This window comes from Medicago sativa, chromosome 6, assembly GCF_051527215.1.
Source record: "Medicago sativa cultivar Bolivia chromosome 6, Bolivia_mono, whole genome shotgun sequence".
NCBI classification, from domain to species: Eukaryota; Viridiplantae; Streptophyta; class Magnoliopsida; order Fabales; family Fabaceae; genus Medicago; species Medicago sativa.
Genome location: NC_140754.1, coordinates 55,321,134 through 55,337,018, shown reverse-complemented (window position 1 = coordinate 55,337,018; position 15,885 = coordinate 55,321,134). Strand labels below are relative to the sequence as shown.

Here is a 15,885-nt window from a genome sequence, read left to right as displayed (position 1 = left end):
ATCATAAAATAAGTTGTTTATTTACACCATCTTAATAGAGCTTCACATTCGCATGGTAGTTACACAAACAAGATTTCCACCATAGTTGTTAAGAAGTAGTTACAATAACACCAAAAGGAATGCCATTTCCAATACCCTGGCAAAAGAAAAATCAAGAAAACAAGCAAACAACAATGAGCATAAATACATGGCAAGGTGTATACATTGTATGGCAGATAGAGATATTCTATATTTTTCAGTCGACTCTTTCTACTCCGAGAAAAATTAGTGTAATAATAATAATAATAATAATAATAATAATAATAATAATAATAATAATAATAACAACAAAAACAAGTAATAAACTACTTGGCAACCATAAAGGCCTTAATTATAGAATCAACTATAGTGATGAGGAAATCCACAACATGTCTATGGCTGTAACATCTTATGGCTAATTGCCATATTTTCAAGTTCCATAATTGTAAAGCAAATTATAGTTTTATGACTCTACTTCAAAAGAAAGAGGTATATACCTAGATGCATACCCCAATTGTTTGCCTCTAACAAGGAGATGTTTATGCTACTTCCTTACTCTAACTTTCCTTTCCTCTATGTTCATTGTATTAAGCTTGTCCTTGACAACATATGTATAAAGACAATTGATCCTTATTCACCATGTTAGACATACAAGGCAGCCATATTGTATCAAATCAAATCTTTGCCAAATGGTTTTCTTTCAGCCACGAGAAAATAATATCATTATGAAAATAATATCACTAATGGAATATGGATGCAAAATAAGCCTAAAGGATGCAAATGAGCAATTCAAGTACTTCATCACAGCATATATGTAAAAACTTTTAAATATAAGTCAAACACATGTACAAGTTATAATTACACAACTTTTTATACAAACGTTTTCACTTTTAGTTACTTAAACAATGCCCGAAGAGCAACTGTTAGCATTTACGTACCTCACTTATAAGTTATAACAGATGTTCATGTTATTATTTACTAGCATTTAAACTTGTGGTTTGATATCTTATATGCACACCTTCATGATTAATAAATATGACTTTCCAGTTTAAATTGTTACTCAAATTGAATTTTAATTTGCATCTGGATATGAAAGTCAACCATTTCTTAATATGTCTTGTTTCATTTAATAATAGGATTGAAGCCTGAAAGTAAGCCTCTGTAGAAAAGCCATCAAATGTTTCTTGTTTAACAGAGGAGATTAAAATGTATCCAATTAAACGAAGCTAATAACGATGTTTACTGTGCGGTAAACTTGTTTTTTCTTGGATTTTATTTTGGATTATATTATGGTTGTTTCATTTATATTTTGGATAAGGGATGATTTGTTAAATTTATATTTTCTTTTCTGACACTGGCCTGGATCTGTTACGGTACTTCTGTTTTGACTTTAAAAATAAGAAACTTAGATAATATAATAGGTTTGTGTTTAGTTTTTTACTTGTTTATATTGCTCTACCACTCCTTATCAACTTTATAACATAAACCAGATACAATTTTAAATTGTCTAATTTTCCTCTTTATGTTCAACCTATTTCGTCTTCTCTGGCTAAGGGATTCAATTCTTTGTTACTACTGAATATGGAAGATAATTTATCGCTGAATGGAGTGAAATCAGGAAGCTCAATTAACAAAGTTGGTGAAGGCAATTCTTTTTAGTTCTACAATGCAGTCCTGACTTTAGTTTAGAATGATGGAATTATACCTTTTACGCACATCTGATTTGACTTCTTTACAAAATTCTCTTTCATGTGGATTAAACGGCCTAAACTTTCTTCTCATTCTTTAATATAATTTAATATTATAACCTCTTCTCATTTTAGTCACCCAATTTTGTTTCTGTTAACCACTTATTGCAAGCGTTGAACTTTATCAAGATAGTTAAGCTGTATAATTGAAGTGAAATGTGCTCTCATCACATGTTATATATGTGTCATGCGAAGTAGTAATTATATCTTAGAACTGGACGTTGTTATTCAGTCCTTCTCTTGCTTACGAGGTTGGTTCGTCTCTGTGATCAAATGTTCAATTCTGGTTAACTGGTGCAGGTTTACGTCTGGTTTGTGAGCTGATATTGTGAAGCATAATTTTATGTTTTTGGGGCATTGTAGATTAATGAATATTAGTCTGCTACCAAGTATTGCTTTCATTCTGGCTGATTCATTACTTCGGGATGGTAGCTCAGTGTACTTGTTTTTAGCTGGCTGTGTGCATATATGGCCTGCTGGTTTTTCAGCTTATGTGGGTGATATTTGGTCCCTTGTGCTAGTTGACTTCTGTTTGCATATTTTCTGTTTTTTAATAACTAGCTGATATCGCCAAATGTTATAGCATATGTTTTCTAAGTGATTCTCATTTCTTGGATCAAAAAATGTTAGAGCATATTTTCTGTTGAAGTCAAGCATTGAAGCTGCAATTGGTGAATTTACGGACCTTCACAGGAGTTGCAAGTTTGGAAGTAAGTTTACCCTCGTGTCTGTTAATACAATGAAGTTGCTTTGCTGAGTTGTTATCTATGCATCTTAAATGATAAGTTTAATATATTAAAATCATAAGCTTGTGATGCCTTCTCTTGTTTGGAAACTAGACTTATTTTGAAGACGTTTGGTAGCTTGTCTGTTTTATATGGTTTAGGTGTGTCTATTTTGGTGACTAAGCTTTATGAGTTTATTATTGAGCTGTTATTCCTCTGTTGTTTATTGTTTTCCCTTGGCTGGTTTTCCTAAAAACGTAATCAATTGTTTGGCAAAAGCTCATACTGCAGGAAGCTGACCTTGCTCCAAGAACATGTTACTATAAGTTGCTTCGTGTAAAATTGTTTGGACTATGGACAATGTCATCTTATATGATGTACTCACTTTTTTTTAAAGTAAAGCTTTATTAATGAATTTAATGCATTTTGTAATGCTTGATGTTGATATATATGTTCAACAAACAATTTTTTTATTTAAAAAGTAGGCAATAGTGATGGAAGTAGATACTGATTTTTTTATAGTTGGTCGCTATAACCGATCTCTATAGTGGTCGTTAATTAAATCACCAAATTCAGTCACTATTTGGCGCTAACTCCGTCGCCAACATCTAGCCCATAAAGCCGTGTTTTTAAGTAGTGACCAAAGCAACTGTAAAATCAGTCATTGTTTCAGTTCCTTCAAAAACAAATTTATTCCTTGGACACTAATAGTTCCACATAATCAAAATAGCTATAGTTCCTACTTCGGCAACCATATTTTGCAAACTACTGAAGACACTCAAACTCTCTCGTGCTCACTTCTTTGCTTTTCTTATTGTGCTAACTGTGTGTAAATTATAAATACTTCACTGTAGACAATTATGAACGAATTGCAAGGTTATCTTCTAAACCTAGTACCTTGATGGGGTCATACATTCCTGCTGTTGGATAGAGATGAAAAGCGAAAAAGCATGCCACTATTACTCTTGGGAGATTTACGATTGTTTGCCAACACACGATGTGTCATGCTTTTACATCCGTCATTACATGTTAACTTTGATATTGAAATAAAATAAAAATCCACTGTCATCCAAATATCTGTTCATACATGTAACTAAATTTGCAGTAATGAAAATACCGAAACACACGGGAACCCCATGATATGCACATGAAGAGTTTTGCATGATTAACTTTAAGCCACCAATACATTGATCTTAACACAGTATCAGTTATTATGAAGAAAAAAAGTAAATAAAAGGATGATGCAAGTCATACTCAAAACTTTAAATGTTGATCACTCCTATCATTGAATTTCTATTTGTTCATATTCAATAAATCATATTTTTTAAATATGACTATTCATTTGTCAAAAAAATATAAAACTATGACCATCCTAGTCAAAACACCTTAAAGCTTTGATTTTTTTTAATCTTTCCTGGACTTCCCAAATGATTTCTGAGTTTCCAATAAATGTGGCATAAAGATGTCATTGGTCTTGTCAGATTCACGGGAACTCATTGGCTTCTTCCCAACAGCCAATTTCCTAGTTGCCCATGGGGTCGTGACTACATTTCCTTTTGAATCAGATGCATCTAATGTTAGCAAAGACACCGCATCACGAGAGGCAGACCAGGAACAACCACAAGCAATGCATATCAGCTGAACAAGAAAAGCAACATCCAAACCAAAGTCATAAAAAGTGCACGAGAATTTAAGATTGTAATTATCAGTAAAGCATTCAAGTGCAAACCATATATCGATCAACATGTCCTGCGCGGATTATATCCATTACGCCAACGTTTTTATTATTGCAAATTTTGCAGCGAGCATCTGTCATCTATTTAACCAACAGAAAAGCTAATATTCAGTAGATAATATTCACAGAATTTAACAAATAACATAAGATTGTTGGAATAGAGAAAAAAGTTACCTGCATGTGTTGTGGCTCATCAGGCTCATTCTTGGATATTTCATCGGTTGTCAAACCCTCCTGAGGTTCAAACATTCAGTAAATAACCACAGAATAACAAGATTAATCTTTCAAAGGTTACTAGAAAGAACTTGCTAATTAAAGCTATAACTATTTCATGATATGCTTCAGTTAAAAACCAAACAACACATGAGGTTTTCAATTTCAATAACATCCTCTACTCTTTTTCTAAACACAATCAGTTTTCTAAGACATCACTTTGATAAATTTATTTAACCCTTAAATCATTTTAAGATGTACAATACAATCGACCTTCAAAACATCACTGAAAATAATAAACAAACATGTGAAAAGATTTACAAATAGAGTAGTTCATTTTCAATTAATTGCAGCACCATTTTATCGTCAATTGATTACACACGGTCAATAGATTATCGTACTGCTGATTTAACCCAAGAATGATGCATCCACGAAAATACAAGATAAACAAATCATTGGATCAAATGCAGGGTGGGCACCATTGCTAAGTAACATAAATGTTTTTAGATCTTTCACTAGGACCTGATATGATTAGACAAGCTTTTTGACTCCTTCTAACTCCCCACCCCCAATAAAAGGTTTTAAAATTTATACTACCAATTTTTTCTCGAAGCGTCTTAATGAGAGTAAACAATGATCATAGCTGTCAATAAAATTCAATCAGAAGTATATTCCTTTATTTTACTAGCATTTGAAATGAGTTAAATCAAATAAAATATGTTGAAAATTATAAGGGTTGGACCGATTGTGTTAACTGAACAAAATATTTACAAGAAGTTATCGAATTAGAAATTAATAGCATACAATTTAGATGGAAAAAACATCATATGAGTAGAGAACTTCAAAATTGTAAATGCAAAAAAAAAAAAAAAAAAAAACAGTTGGAAAGATAACATTCATTAAATACCTTCAATTCAGTAGGTATCAAAAACCACTCTGGTCCTTTATGTTATTAGAGTTAAGGTACAAAAACGAAACCTAAAAATAAGTTAAGGGACCAAAACGAAACCAAAAATTAAGTTAAGGGACCAAATTGTAACGTTAGTAACTTATGAGACCAAAATGTAACCAACAAATAACTTAAGGGACCAAATTGTAACGTTAATAACTTATGGGACCAAAATGTAACCAACAAATAACTTAAGGGACCCAAATAGTAATTAAGCCTTTAAAATATATATTCAAGGGTTAATTATTTTTCTAGTCCCTATAAAATAGCGACCTTGTAAGTTTAGTCCCTACTTAATTTTAATAGCATTTTTAGTCCCTAATTTTGTTTTTCTGCACTGAGTATTAGTCCCTACTCAATTCAAATTTGTTTAATTTATGCTTAAACTCTTAAATTTTTGAACAATTTTTTGTAGACATGTTTAGAACATTACTAAAAGTTCGTCCGCAAAAAATTATTGCAAAATTTGATTTCTACATCCAGATTTTATTACTTTTTATCTTTAACTTTTGTCGTTTTAAAAATTCATATTTAATTCATTTCATGTCAGAAAATTCTAAATTTTAGTAAACGAACCTTTCATAGTGTTCTAATCTTGTCTCAAAAAAATCGTTCAAAAATTTAAGAGTTTAAGGATAATTAATCAAACTTTGTTTTAGCAGGGACTAAAATTATAAGTAATTTTTTTTTATAAGGACTAAAAATGCTATTAAAATTAAGTAGGGACTAAACTTACAAGGTCGCTATTTTATAGGGACTAGAAACATAATTAACCCTATATTCAACTATAACAAAAAACTCTCTCTGTGCCACCACATCCAAAATGAAGTGTAGCAGTGACAAGTGATTTTTCATCTCTTAAGTCTCAAAGACAACACTAAAAAACATTTACAATCCTTATGGAAAAAGTAACATACAACCTTGAGATTAAATACCAACTGTCGTAGCTTTTGTTTGTACTTCTGATAATCTGATGAAAATGTATCATATGAAGCTTTCTCTAGGGCAACTACAACTGGGAGCGCAACATCGGGCCAGACAAAAGACTTGGAGTTCTGTAGATTGAAAAAGGAAAAACAATGAAAAGATTATGACAAAATAAATAAACCCACACAAAGAGATCTCAACCACAATTGGTTACTTCAAGAAGTACCTTCAAAACTTTATCTTTAGCTTCATTTTCTATTCCAAAACTTTTGCTATTGCCTTCATTGTTGATAGCATCAAAACGGTCACCACATTTGTCTGTTTTCATTTTTCTCTCATCAGCATCAAACAAGTATTGAAAATTTTGAAGAAACATCGCCAAACCCTTGTCACGACGGGTATCTCCTGTTAATGCATTAAAATTAACTAATATGTGGTGATGTTCTGAGTCATTAGCTACGCAACTAGGTTTCGGAGAACGGAGACTATTTTGAGATGTTTCATCCTCCCTTGAAATATCAATAGGTGAAATACCATTCTTTATCTTTCTCATATCCATAATCAGATCTTCCTGATCAGCAGCAGGTTCATCGGTCTCGATGTCAGGTAGTTCTAACAAAGATTGATTTGTGATTGAATGTCATGATTTTCATTTAGTCTTTTTCTGATATATATACAACTACAAGGCTTAATATACAATAACTAATCATTCCAAATATATGTGCTTGATATTAAAGCCATTTACCCCTAAAATAATGGTACTGATATACTAAATCAAAGATATATACAGCAGGCGGCCTAATGTGCTGTTATGACAGTTTAATGTCTACCAATGACAATATCTTCATGATGTTATTGGCAATTAATGGCAAGATATCAGTCGCCTAAGAAGGTCATCTAAACGTTGACGAGTTTTCAGGATAAGCTTATGGATTTCTTGTCGATTATTGTCCTGATAGTCCTTATCAGTTAGTGTCAACAATTTCAATTCATTTGTGTCATACACCTTTTGCACAATAAACCCGGGATGTTGCTTACGATCTGGAAGTTGTTTGTGTATGGGAATAAAATGCACCACACACTTATGCATAACAGATTTTGCAGGAACTTCATCTTTGTGGAACTATAAAACAACTCTCTGTTATCAATTGTTTGCCACCTACCAACTCCCTTTTTTTTTGCTTCATCTGGACGGTAAAACCACTGCCCTGTGATCATCAAGCTTCCATTTAGGGATTGTGTGAGGTCCTAAAAAAAACATCTTTGGAAAATAAAAAATAGAAAGGTGTACGAATAACTCTACATTTTGTAAAAGAAGAGAGAATAGCACCCTATATTTCCCCACACGTAAATGAGAAAATATTTGATGGTTACCAAACTCATAAGTATAAGTTTATAATAACATCAATGTTGATCAATCTGCTTCACTATATGTGTTACGTTATGTAACAATGCTATTTCTTTTTTTTTGGAAACCTTGTTATCAAAAGCCAAATCCAGCATGTGCACTTGCCCAGGATTGCCAAGAACAAAGCAGGGAAGTTAATCTAAAAAGTAATTAAATTATCTTGCATTTTCAATGACAATGTTAATTTGCACTAATCATAATCTTTTAGGCTTTGTTTGGTTGGAGAGTGAAAGTGAAAGGAATAAAAGATAAAGGAAAGATTGTGTAAGGAAAAGAAAGAGAGTAGAAAGTGAGAGGATTGTTATGGTTGTTTGGAAGAAGAGAAAGTAAAATAGAAAGTAAGAGGAAAGAAAGATTTATGTTTAGTAATTGACATAAATACCCTTGTAACCTTAACAATTTTCTTTGACTTTTATTCAATTTTCTTATCAATTAAATCTTTAGTGAAGCTTTTAAAATTTTAAATTAAACAATGCTGACAATTTTCCAACTTTAGCTGAAAAAAGGGGCAGTATTTTGTACATAAAATAAAGGCCAATTACTTTTTTAATGCACTGCAGTTTTAAATAATATATAATATTTTGCATATTGTTGATATTACATTAAAAAGGGTTATTTTTGTCCTTTTCTAAAAAGCATGGTCTCCCTCATGCTTCCGTCCATTCTAGTGCGGAAATGATTTATGTGTGGGTCCTACCTAAAACTTTCTTTCCTTTCTCATGTGTAGGAGTTCCAAACTATGGAAAGGTAATCTTTCCACTAACTTCTTTCCTCTCTTCTTATCTTTCCACTGAACCAAACACACCATTAGGGTAAAAAAAATCTTTACACTGACTGTATATTACCGCTAAACTACATCTATTCCTTATGTACTTCTAGTGTATAATTTCTGACTTATTTAGAAGTGCATATTGGGAAAAACCCAAGTCCCACATCAAATAGATAAGACTCTTGATAAGAGTTTATATAGAAGAGACAATCCTCACTTTACAAGCCGGTTTTGCAAGGATGAGTTATGCCCCAAATTTCAACATGGTATCAGAGCTTGTCGAATTCAAGGGCTGCCTACCGATTCACGCACCAAGCCCAAAGAATACTGGACGTGACGGGGGTGTATTGGGAAAAACCCAAGTCCCACATCAGATAGGTTATCATAAGTTCATACTATAGATATAGATAATCTTATATCGAATTCAGAATTCTATTTTTTTTTATACTTTATATAAATAGAATTCTGAATTCGAATTTTTATTTTAAATCTACATAAGTGTAACAACATAGTTAACAAGAAATACCAACCTTGATAATTGCGACATATGGCTTTTGATTTTTAATCTCAGGCAAAAGAAGCACAGGTCCTCCTGCAAAAAGAGTAACAACAAGAAGAGCAATAAGTTGTAGAATCACATCACACAAACATAAAAAAGTTTAAGAACTGAATTTGGTAAAGCCAAATAGCGAGAACATGCGAAAAGCAAAAGGAAAAAAGAGGAAGAGATGATTGATTAATATTAATACACAAGTCTGTATTAGTCTCCAAGGAAATGGAATGACTGAAAATGCATTTTTATGTTTCTTCCTTTTCTGGAACCCCTAACAAGTTCACCAATGGGTTTAGCTTCTTCAACTTGAGATTCTTCGTCTTCTTCTTCACTGGACCGTTCCCCATCTTCCTCTTTCTCTGCCTCATCACTTGAATTCATCTATTCTTCTTCTATTTACCTGTGAGTTTGGTTATAAAAGATTGGTTTTTGGAATAATATTGTTGAGATTAAGAGTTCTGACAGAGAGAATGGAGTTGGAATGGCCACACACACGGTATTATATTTTTTATTTAGATTTGATTATTATATTTATTATTTTATTAAATTTTTTTCTTTTTTGAATGATTCATAGAACTAGAAGTCCGAGTCATAGTGGAACCTCAAATTTAGGAATCAGTTATTATTATCATATGCCTATTAGAAAGATTAAACGACTAAAATGGGTTAGTTTTGATTAAAGCATGATTATACAATGTTGGTTCTTGTTCGTACCTGACTAGAAGATGACTGTCGGTGCTCTGGATGTGGTGGTTGCTACGGTGGTAGAATGTGTTAGAATGCTTGTTGGAGCGGATGGGGGGTGTGTACCTGCAGACACTCTGACGCTCAAGTCAGTAGAGGTTCAGAGAGTGAGGGTTTCAGAGGAAGAAAGAGCTCTACCTTGGGACTTGTTTACGTTGGATTTTCGTAAACAACCGCTGGTTTACAAATGGTAACTTGCAAGATCAACCAGTAAATCTTAGGACATATTGTGTTTGTTCTTGTTGTTAGAAATTCTGCGTTTTTGATGTCAAAAATATAAGAAATATGATAAAAACAATCGAATTCAATCCACTTGAACTCAATCGAACTTAATAAAGTAAAGTGCAAGAACACTTAAAGAACAAAGGGTAAATTGCATTGATTAAACAAAGGTTGGTACACAGATTCATACATTGCAACTTGTGACTCGTTTCTCGCTTCCATACGGATACTTTGAGTGTAAGTTTGTATGACGGAATTGTGACCTGTTTTTCCTATGAAAAACTACTATTTATACTAAGTCTAGAAATAACTACACTTCTTTGAAATTCAAACTACAACTGCCACAAGTCGACAGTTTTACTTATTTGAAAACAAACTTAAAATAAAAACTGACTTAAAGAATAACTGCTGATAACCACCTTCGAAAACTGCCTTATCGAAGTCTTCTACCATCTTCGAACCCATATTTGCTTTCAACACAACACTCTGTTCGAATCTTCTTTAAATCTAGGTCAACTATACTTTGACCACATTTATTACAGCTAGTAAAATATATTGGCTAACAAATTGCCCCCCAGAAACGCCATTTTCGATTTCATCGAAGAAGAAAAAGACGTTTTTGAAAAAAAAAAAAACTAACATTCTCCATCGAAATGAATGATGTCAGTATTTAATTCAAAACTAATTCAAATTTCCTTTAAATACTGACCCCACAATCTTAGTTAGTGGGCCACGTTCTCTAACATTGGAAAAGACAACACTTTAATGGTAAAACTGTCAAAATAAGATCTTGACATGTGTCATGATCAAAAGTCCATATAAAAGCAAACTCACCTTTACTCTTTTCACTTTTCACCATTTCATTTTCACTTTCACTGTTCCTCTTCTCCGCCAAAAGTTCTCTCGAAGAAAAAACTTTAAATTTTCTGCAACTCCTATCTTTACACACGAACTATTCATCAAATTCTCACAAAAATACTTAAACAATGACGAACGCAGCAGGAACTTCTCATGTGAATCGCGAAGAACCCATTGATTTTACTAAAGAAATCGCCAGTGCTGCTCCTGCTTTTATGAACGAACCAGAGATCAATGAAGCTGAAAAAGCTATCTGGAAAACCCAGGTAATCATCCCTTGTACTGATACTCCACATGCATTTTTAGGCCCTATTTCTCTAGAACCTGAAACTCCAGAGATTAATTCTCTTTTCCCATGCATTGAAACTCAACCTCCTTTAATTTTCACAAAAGGTCCTTTTGACCTAAGTTTTGTAAAATCCAAAATTAGGACCGAACCAAAAACTTATCCAGAATATATTGCTTGGTTAGACAAAGTTCAAAAACAAAAGGGACAGTTCTGGAAGGAGAAAGGGATTTTTGATCTCATCCAAATATCTCGATATGGTCCAAAATACCATAATGAATTGATATTTGCTGCTTTACATTTTTGGAACTCATCGAACAACAGCCTTCACTTGAAATGTGGAATGCTCACTCCTACCCTTTTAGATGTGGCTGGCCTTACTAGCTTAAAACCAACTGGATACACCTTTAATCCAGATGTTACCACTTCTCAATACTCAGTAAATTTCGATAGCCCTGCCTATGGTTTATTTATAGCTAACAACCATGATACCTAATGTGCTGAAGTATCTGCAGATGAACATGTAGCTTTTTTGACCTACTGGTTATCTATGCATGTTTTTTTGCTCGAGGTCAGTACAAGTCCCTAAGAAATTCATGTGTCTAGCTAGTCAGTTGCATGAAGGAACAGATATCTGTTTAAGCAAACTGATTCTAGGTTCTTTATATGAAACCCTTAACCAAACAACTAATAATCTTAGAGATTATCCCCAAACTGGTGGAAATTTAGTTGTATCAGGACCCATATGGTTGTTTCAACTATGGCTTTTAGCCATTTTTGGATCAAAACTTGCTTCGATCCTACCTTCCTCTTACACATCAGCATACTTAGACAAGACCACTGAAGGTATAGGCTTAGCTATGTTTCACCCCGATGGGAACAAGTCTTCACAACAACTTTTTGAAAATGCTTATACAACCCTGCTTGATTGTCCCATTTTCACCCCTATGATGGCACCATTTACCACTAGGAAATATGGACCTAACTGGTTCAAAGAGGACTTTCCCACTACTTCGAAAAAAGCCAATAAAACAGAAATCAATGCTATATGGGAAGCTTATTTGACCCCTACCTATCTATCTAGCAGACTTACACCTGGTAGCCCTTATGGAGTATATGGTTATCAACCTAACCATGTAGCTAGACAGTTTGGTATGGTTCAATCAAAACCCAGCTCCTTGTTCAAAAGTATAAGTGAATGGAAAATTCCTCTGATCGAACCTGTGTGGAAATCCATAATTCAAGCCAAGAGAACAACTGTGTTCGAGCCTACATATTTCTCAACATCATTTGCATGCTCTGAAGCATTCTTTCGATGGTGGCGAAATTATTACATGCGCCAATCCAATCGAGGGAATCCTGATGAATTGCTGCCTCAACTGACCAGTACTTTTCACACTTTGCAGAACAAAGACAAGAAGACTAGAGGTACGCACATTAAAGAAATTCAGCAATTTCAAAGATATTATCAAACAACATATGACCCTTTACATCCAAAGAGGACAGTATATTATGCTGCTCAAACTCTGAGAGATAAAGTTCGAGAGAAAATTTCAGAAACAATTTTTCCCCCTGGAACACCCAATAAATATCTTTATGTTTTAGAAAAGAAAATGAGACTAGCAAGACTTCCATCTTGTAATCTTGCTTTGGCCTTCAGGCCACCATACCCAAAATGGTTACTTTATAATTTCAAATTCCCACAAAATAATTTAGTAACCTATGCTAAATGCAATTTATACCAATATAATGGTGAACTTGGCTATGAATTATCCCAAGTTCGAATCGAAACTCCCAGTATCATGGGTATGATTTTTTCTTTCGCTAAAACACATTAATACTATTGTTAAAAGAAATAGTACTTATCTGTATAATCACATATTTCAGCTTTGCCTTTAACTCCAGGAGAAGCAAAGCTCGATGATGCCAGCACCCAGAACACTTCGAAAAGCAAGTCTGACAAGAAGAAAAAGAAAGCTTCCCAAACTAAAGAAGTTGAATCGAAGAAATCTGAGGCTGCATCGAAGGAACCTCCTAAATCAAAGGAACCCAAAGTGAAAACAACTTCATCAAAAGGACATTCTAGATAGAAGAGCAAGAAAGAACAAGCAACTGTCGATCTCTCTGATGATGATAGTGAGGTGGAGATAACTAAAGAACAGATCGAAGCTTCCAAAGTAACACTTCCCAAAGTCCATACTGAAGGAAGAAGGAAAAGAAAACAAGAACAAATATCACTTGTCCAAGAAAAGGAAGTCGAAGTGGAAGCTTCTGAAAGTTCTCCCCCCATCTCACCATCTAAACCATTCAAACGTCGTCGAAAGACTTCTCATTCTAGTGCTCATTCACATGTTGGTGATAATGGTTCGAAGGTATTTTATCGAAACCATATTTTATATGAAATATCTCTAAATGTCTTGTTTTTTAAGCATCTATCTTATTCTTTTTAGGGTATCGAACAAGAACAAACTAAACCATCACAACATGGGCAAGTTCTTCCTTCTTCGAAGACCACTTCACCAATTGCTGAAGACAAAGAGGATGAGCATGATGATGCTAGCAGTCCAGAAGGTCTTAAAGTGGATCCTCCTCAACAACAACAGGCAGAAACACCCACTGATGACTTGGTAAATGATGAATCACTCAACAATGACCAATCTCATTCTGCACCCACCCTTGGAGATAATGTACCGAACTTTGCTACTGAAGATACAAACATAACTACTCAACAAGATGCTCCTGGTGATGCAGAGATGATTGCTCAACAAGATGCCCCTATGATCGATCTGGAAGAAATCGATCGATTGGCCAAAGATGATCCTTTCAATGCCTTTGCCTTGATAGCTAAGAGTAATACTCTTTTCTCAACTAGCACTGGCCAAACTTCTGATTCATCCAAGGGGAATCCCTCTGAGACTTCAAAGAACAACCTGCTAGCAGAATTTCAAAAGAAGATCATCGAAGCCAACTTGCTAGAGTTGATTGAAAAGGATGCTGGAACTCTTGCTGAAATCAAGAGTTTATTTGAAAAACTTGGTGCTCTCCCAACTGGTTGGAAGTTTCGAAACCTGTTTAATTATCTTGAACCAATGTTGGAGAGTGCTAATCAAAATTTCCAGAAGAGGAAAACTGGTCAAGCTCAGATGGCAGAGAAGAAAGCGCATCATGATCAAATTGTGATCGAACTGTCATCCTTCCAAGAGAAATTTAAAACTCTTCAGCAAGAAAGAAACAATGCGAAGCAGCAAGTGGTTGACATCGATGCCAAGATTAAAGAACTGGAAGCTCAGAAAGCTGAAATTTTGGCTAAGGATGAAGCCAGAAATCGAGAAGCCAATGAAGCTGTTAACAAATTCAAGCTCTCCAAGGAACTAGAGTCTACCATTGCTCAACTTGCAAATGACAACCATGCTCTCGATACCCAACTGGCTGAATACAAAAGCCAAATTGAGAAACTCATCTCATCATTTGAGATTTAGTTCTGTTTCTATTTTATTCTCTAAGACTTTTATTTTATTTCAGCCTTATCGAATATCTTGGTTTGTAATGTCTTTATAACAATCTGTGGACCATTTTCTATTTCGAACGACAATTTCTTTTCAATCATCGAAATTCCTTTCTTATTTTCTTGTATCGAATTTAAATTTTATTTAAATCCAAATAAGATTGGAACAATTTCCAAGACATTTTAATGATGAGGAAACAAAAAAGTAACTTTTTTGTTTAACCCAACAAGTTAAACTTGTCTAGGAAGTTGAAAAGAAATAAAACAAATAAATGACCTTTTAACACAAATTAATCCTTTTAAAATAAAACCTTTAAAACTTCCCTCAGATTACAAAGTTAAGTAACCATTGGCCGTTGGAATAACCGTTCCCACGTGTCATCATCTTCAAAGCAAGAAGAACCGTTTGATTGAGCCACTTCTTTCAACTTCCCTCCATTATAAATATGATTTTCCCTTTTATAAAAATCACTCTTTTTCTTTGTTTCGTCTTCGTCTGAAAAAATCCTTCTTACTCAAAGCTTTTCTTTCTTAAATCATCATGACCACCATTGATAATCTGAGTGATGATCTTTTAGTCAAGATTGCTGCAAAGATTGCTGCTCAAAGCAGGAAAGATCTTTTCGCCTTTCGCCATACCAATAGCAGGCATTGGCGCATCAGTGAGGATTCTGAAGTTTCTAGGGCTTTTGGAAATGATGTCCTCTACTTCCTCTACGACCCCAATGAATGGTACAACAATGCTATGGTGGCTCATTCTAAGTTTGCTTTTAAACTTAGACTCTGGAATCATGGCAACGCCATGTTCTGTATTCTTCGAAGCACTCAACACATGTTGGATGCTAATCCAAACGTTGAAGAAATGAAACGCCTCCTTACTACTGCTATCAATGCCACTGGCTCTCTGAGTGCAAGGTACTACCTTCTTCTCATCAATGCGCTCTCCATGCCTATGCCAGAAAACATCCTCGAAGACTTCAAAGATCTTGCATGGACACATCGATTGGCAGAATTTCGAAGCGACATTTTGGGAGGAACTTCGAGTTATCGATTTCGCTGTCCTTGGTGGAATAGGCCCATGCCTATTTGGCTTACTAGGCGTCGTTTTTGCAACAACTACCACAACTGTGCAGGAGATGGGAGAATTGGAGGCTGGTATTCACTTCTACCTGGGCCAGATCATGACTACTACCTGGTCAATGCTTGCTTCAGGTGTCGTCTCGAT

At 34.2% G+C, this 15,885-nt stretch overlaps 1 protein-coding gene and 1 pseudogene across 2 annotated transcripts; one reads left to right on the top strand and one right to left on the bottom strand.

Annotated features, from left to right (window-relative positions):
- Positions 1-3,864: 3,864 nt before the first annotated feature.
- LOC146915760 (ASI1-immunoprecipitated protein 3-like) lies at positions 3,865-9,426 on the bottom strand (annotated as a pseudogene). The gene is made up of 10 exons (XR_015014578.1): positions 9,248-9,426; positions 9,023-9,089; positions 7,219-7,563; positions 6,542-6,927; positions 6,265-6,443; positions 6,133-6,145; positions 5,347-5,373; positions 4,401-4,460; positions 4,221-4,307; positions 3,865-4,129 (listed from the first exon to the last, which is right to left on the bottom strand). The product of XR_015014578.1 is annotated as an ASI1-immunoprecipitated protein 3-like (transcript).
- A 344-nt stretch (positions 9,427-9,770) lies between these two features.
- Positions 9,771-14,335, top strand: LOC146915759 (uncharacterized). The gene is made up of 4 exons (XM_085717782.1): positions 9,771-9,851; positions 13,246-13,527; positions 13,606-14,087; positions 14,275-14,335. Exons 1-4 carry the CDS (start codon positions 9,771-9,773, stop codon positions 14,333-14,335), a joined length of 906 nt encoding a protein of 301 aa, XP_085573908.1.
- The last annotated feature ends 1,550 nt before the right edge of the window (positions 14,336-15,885 follow it).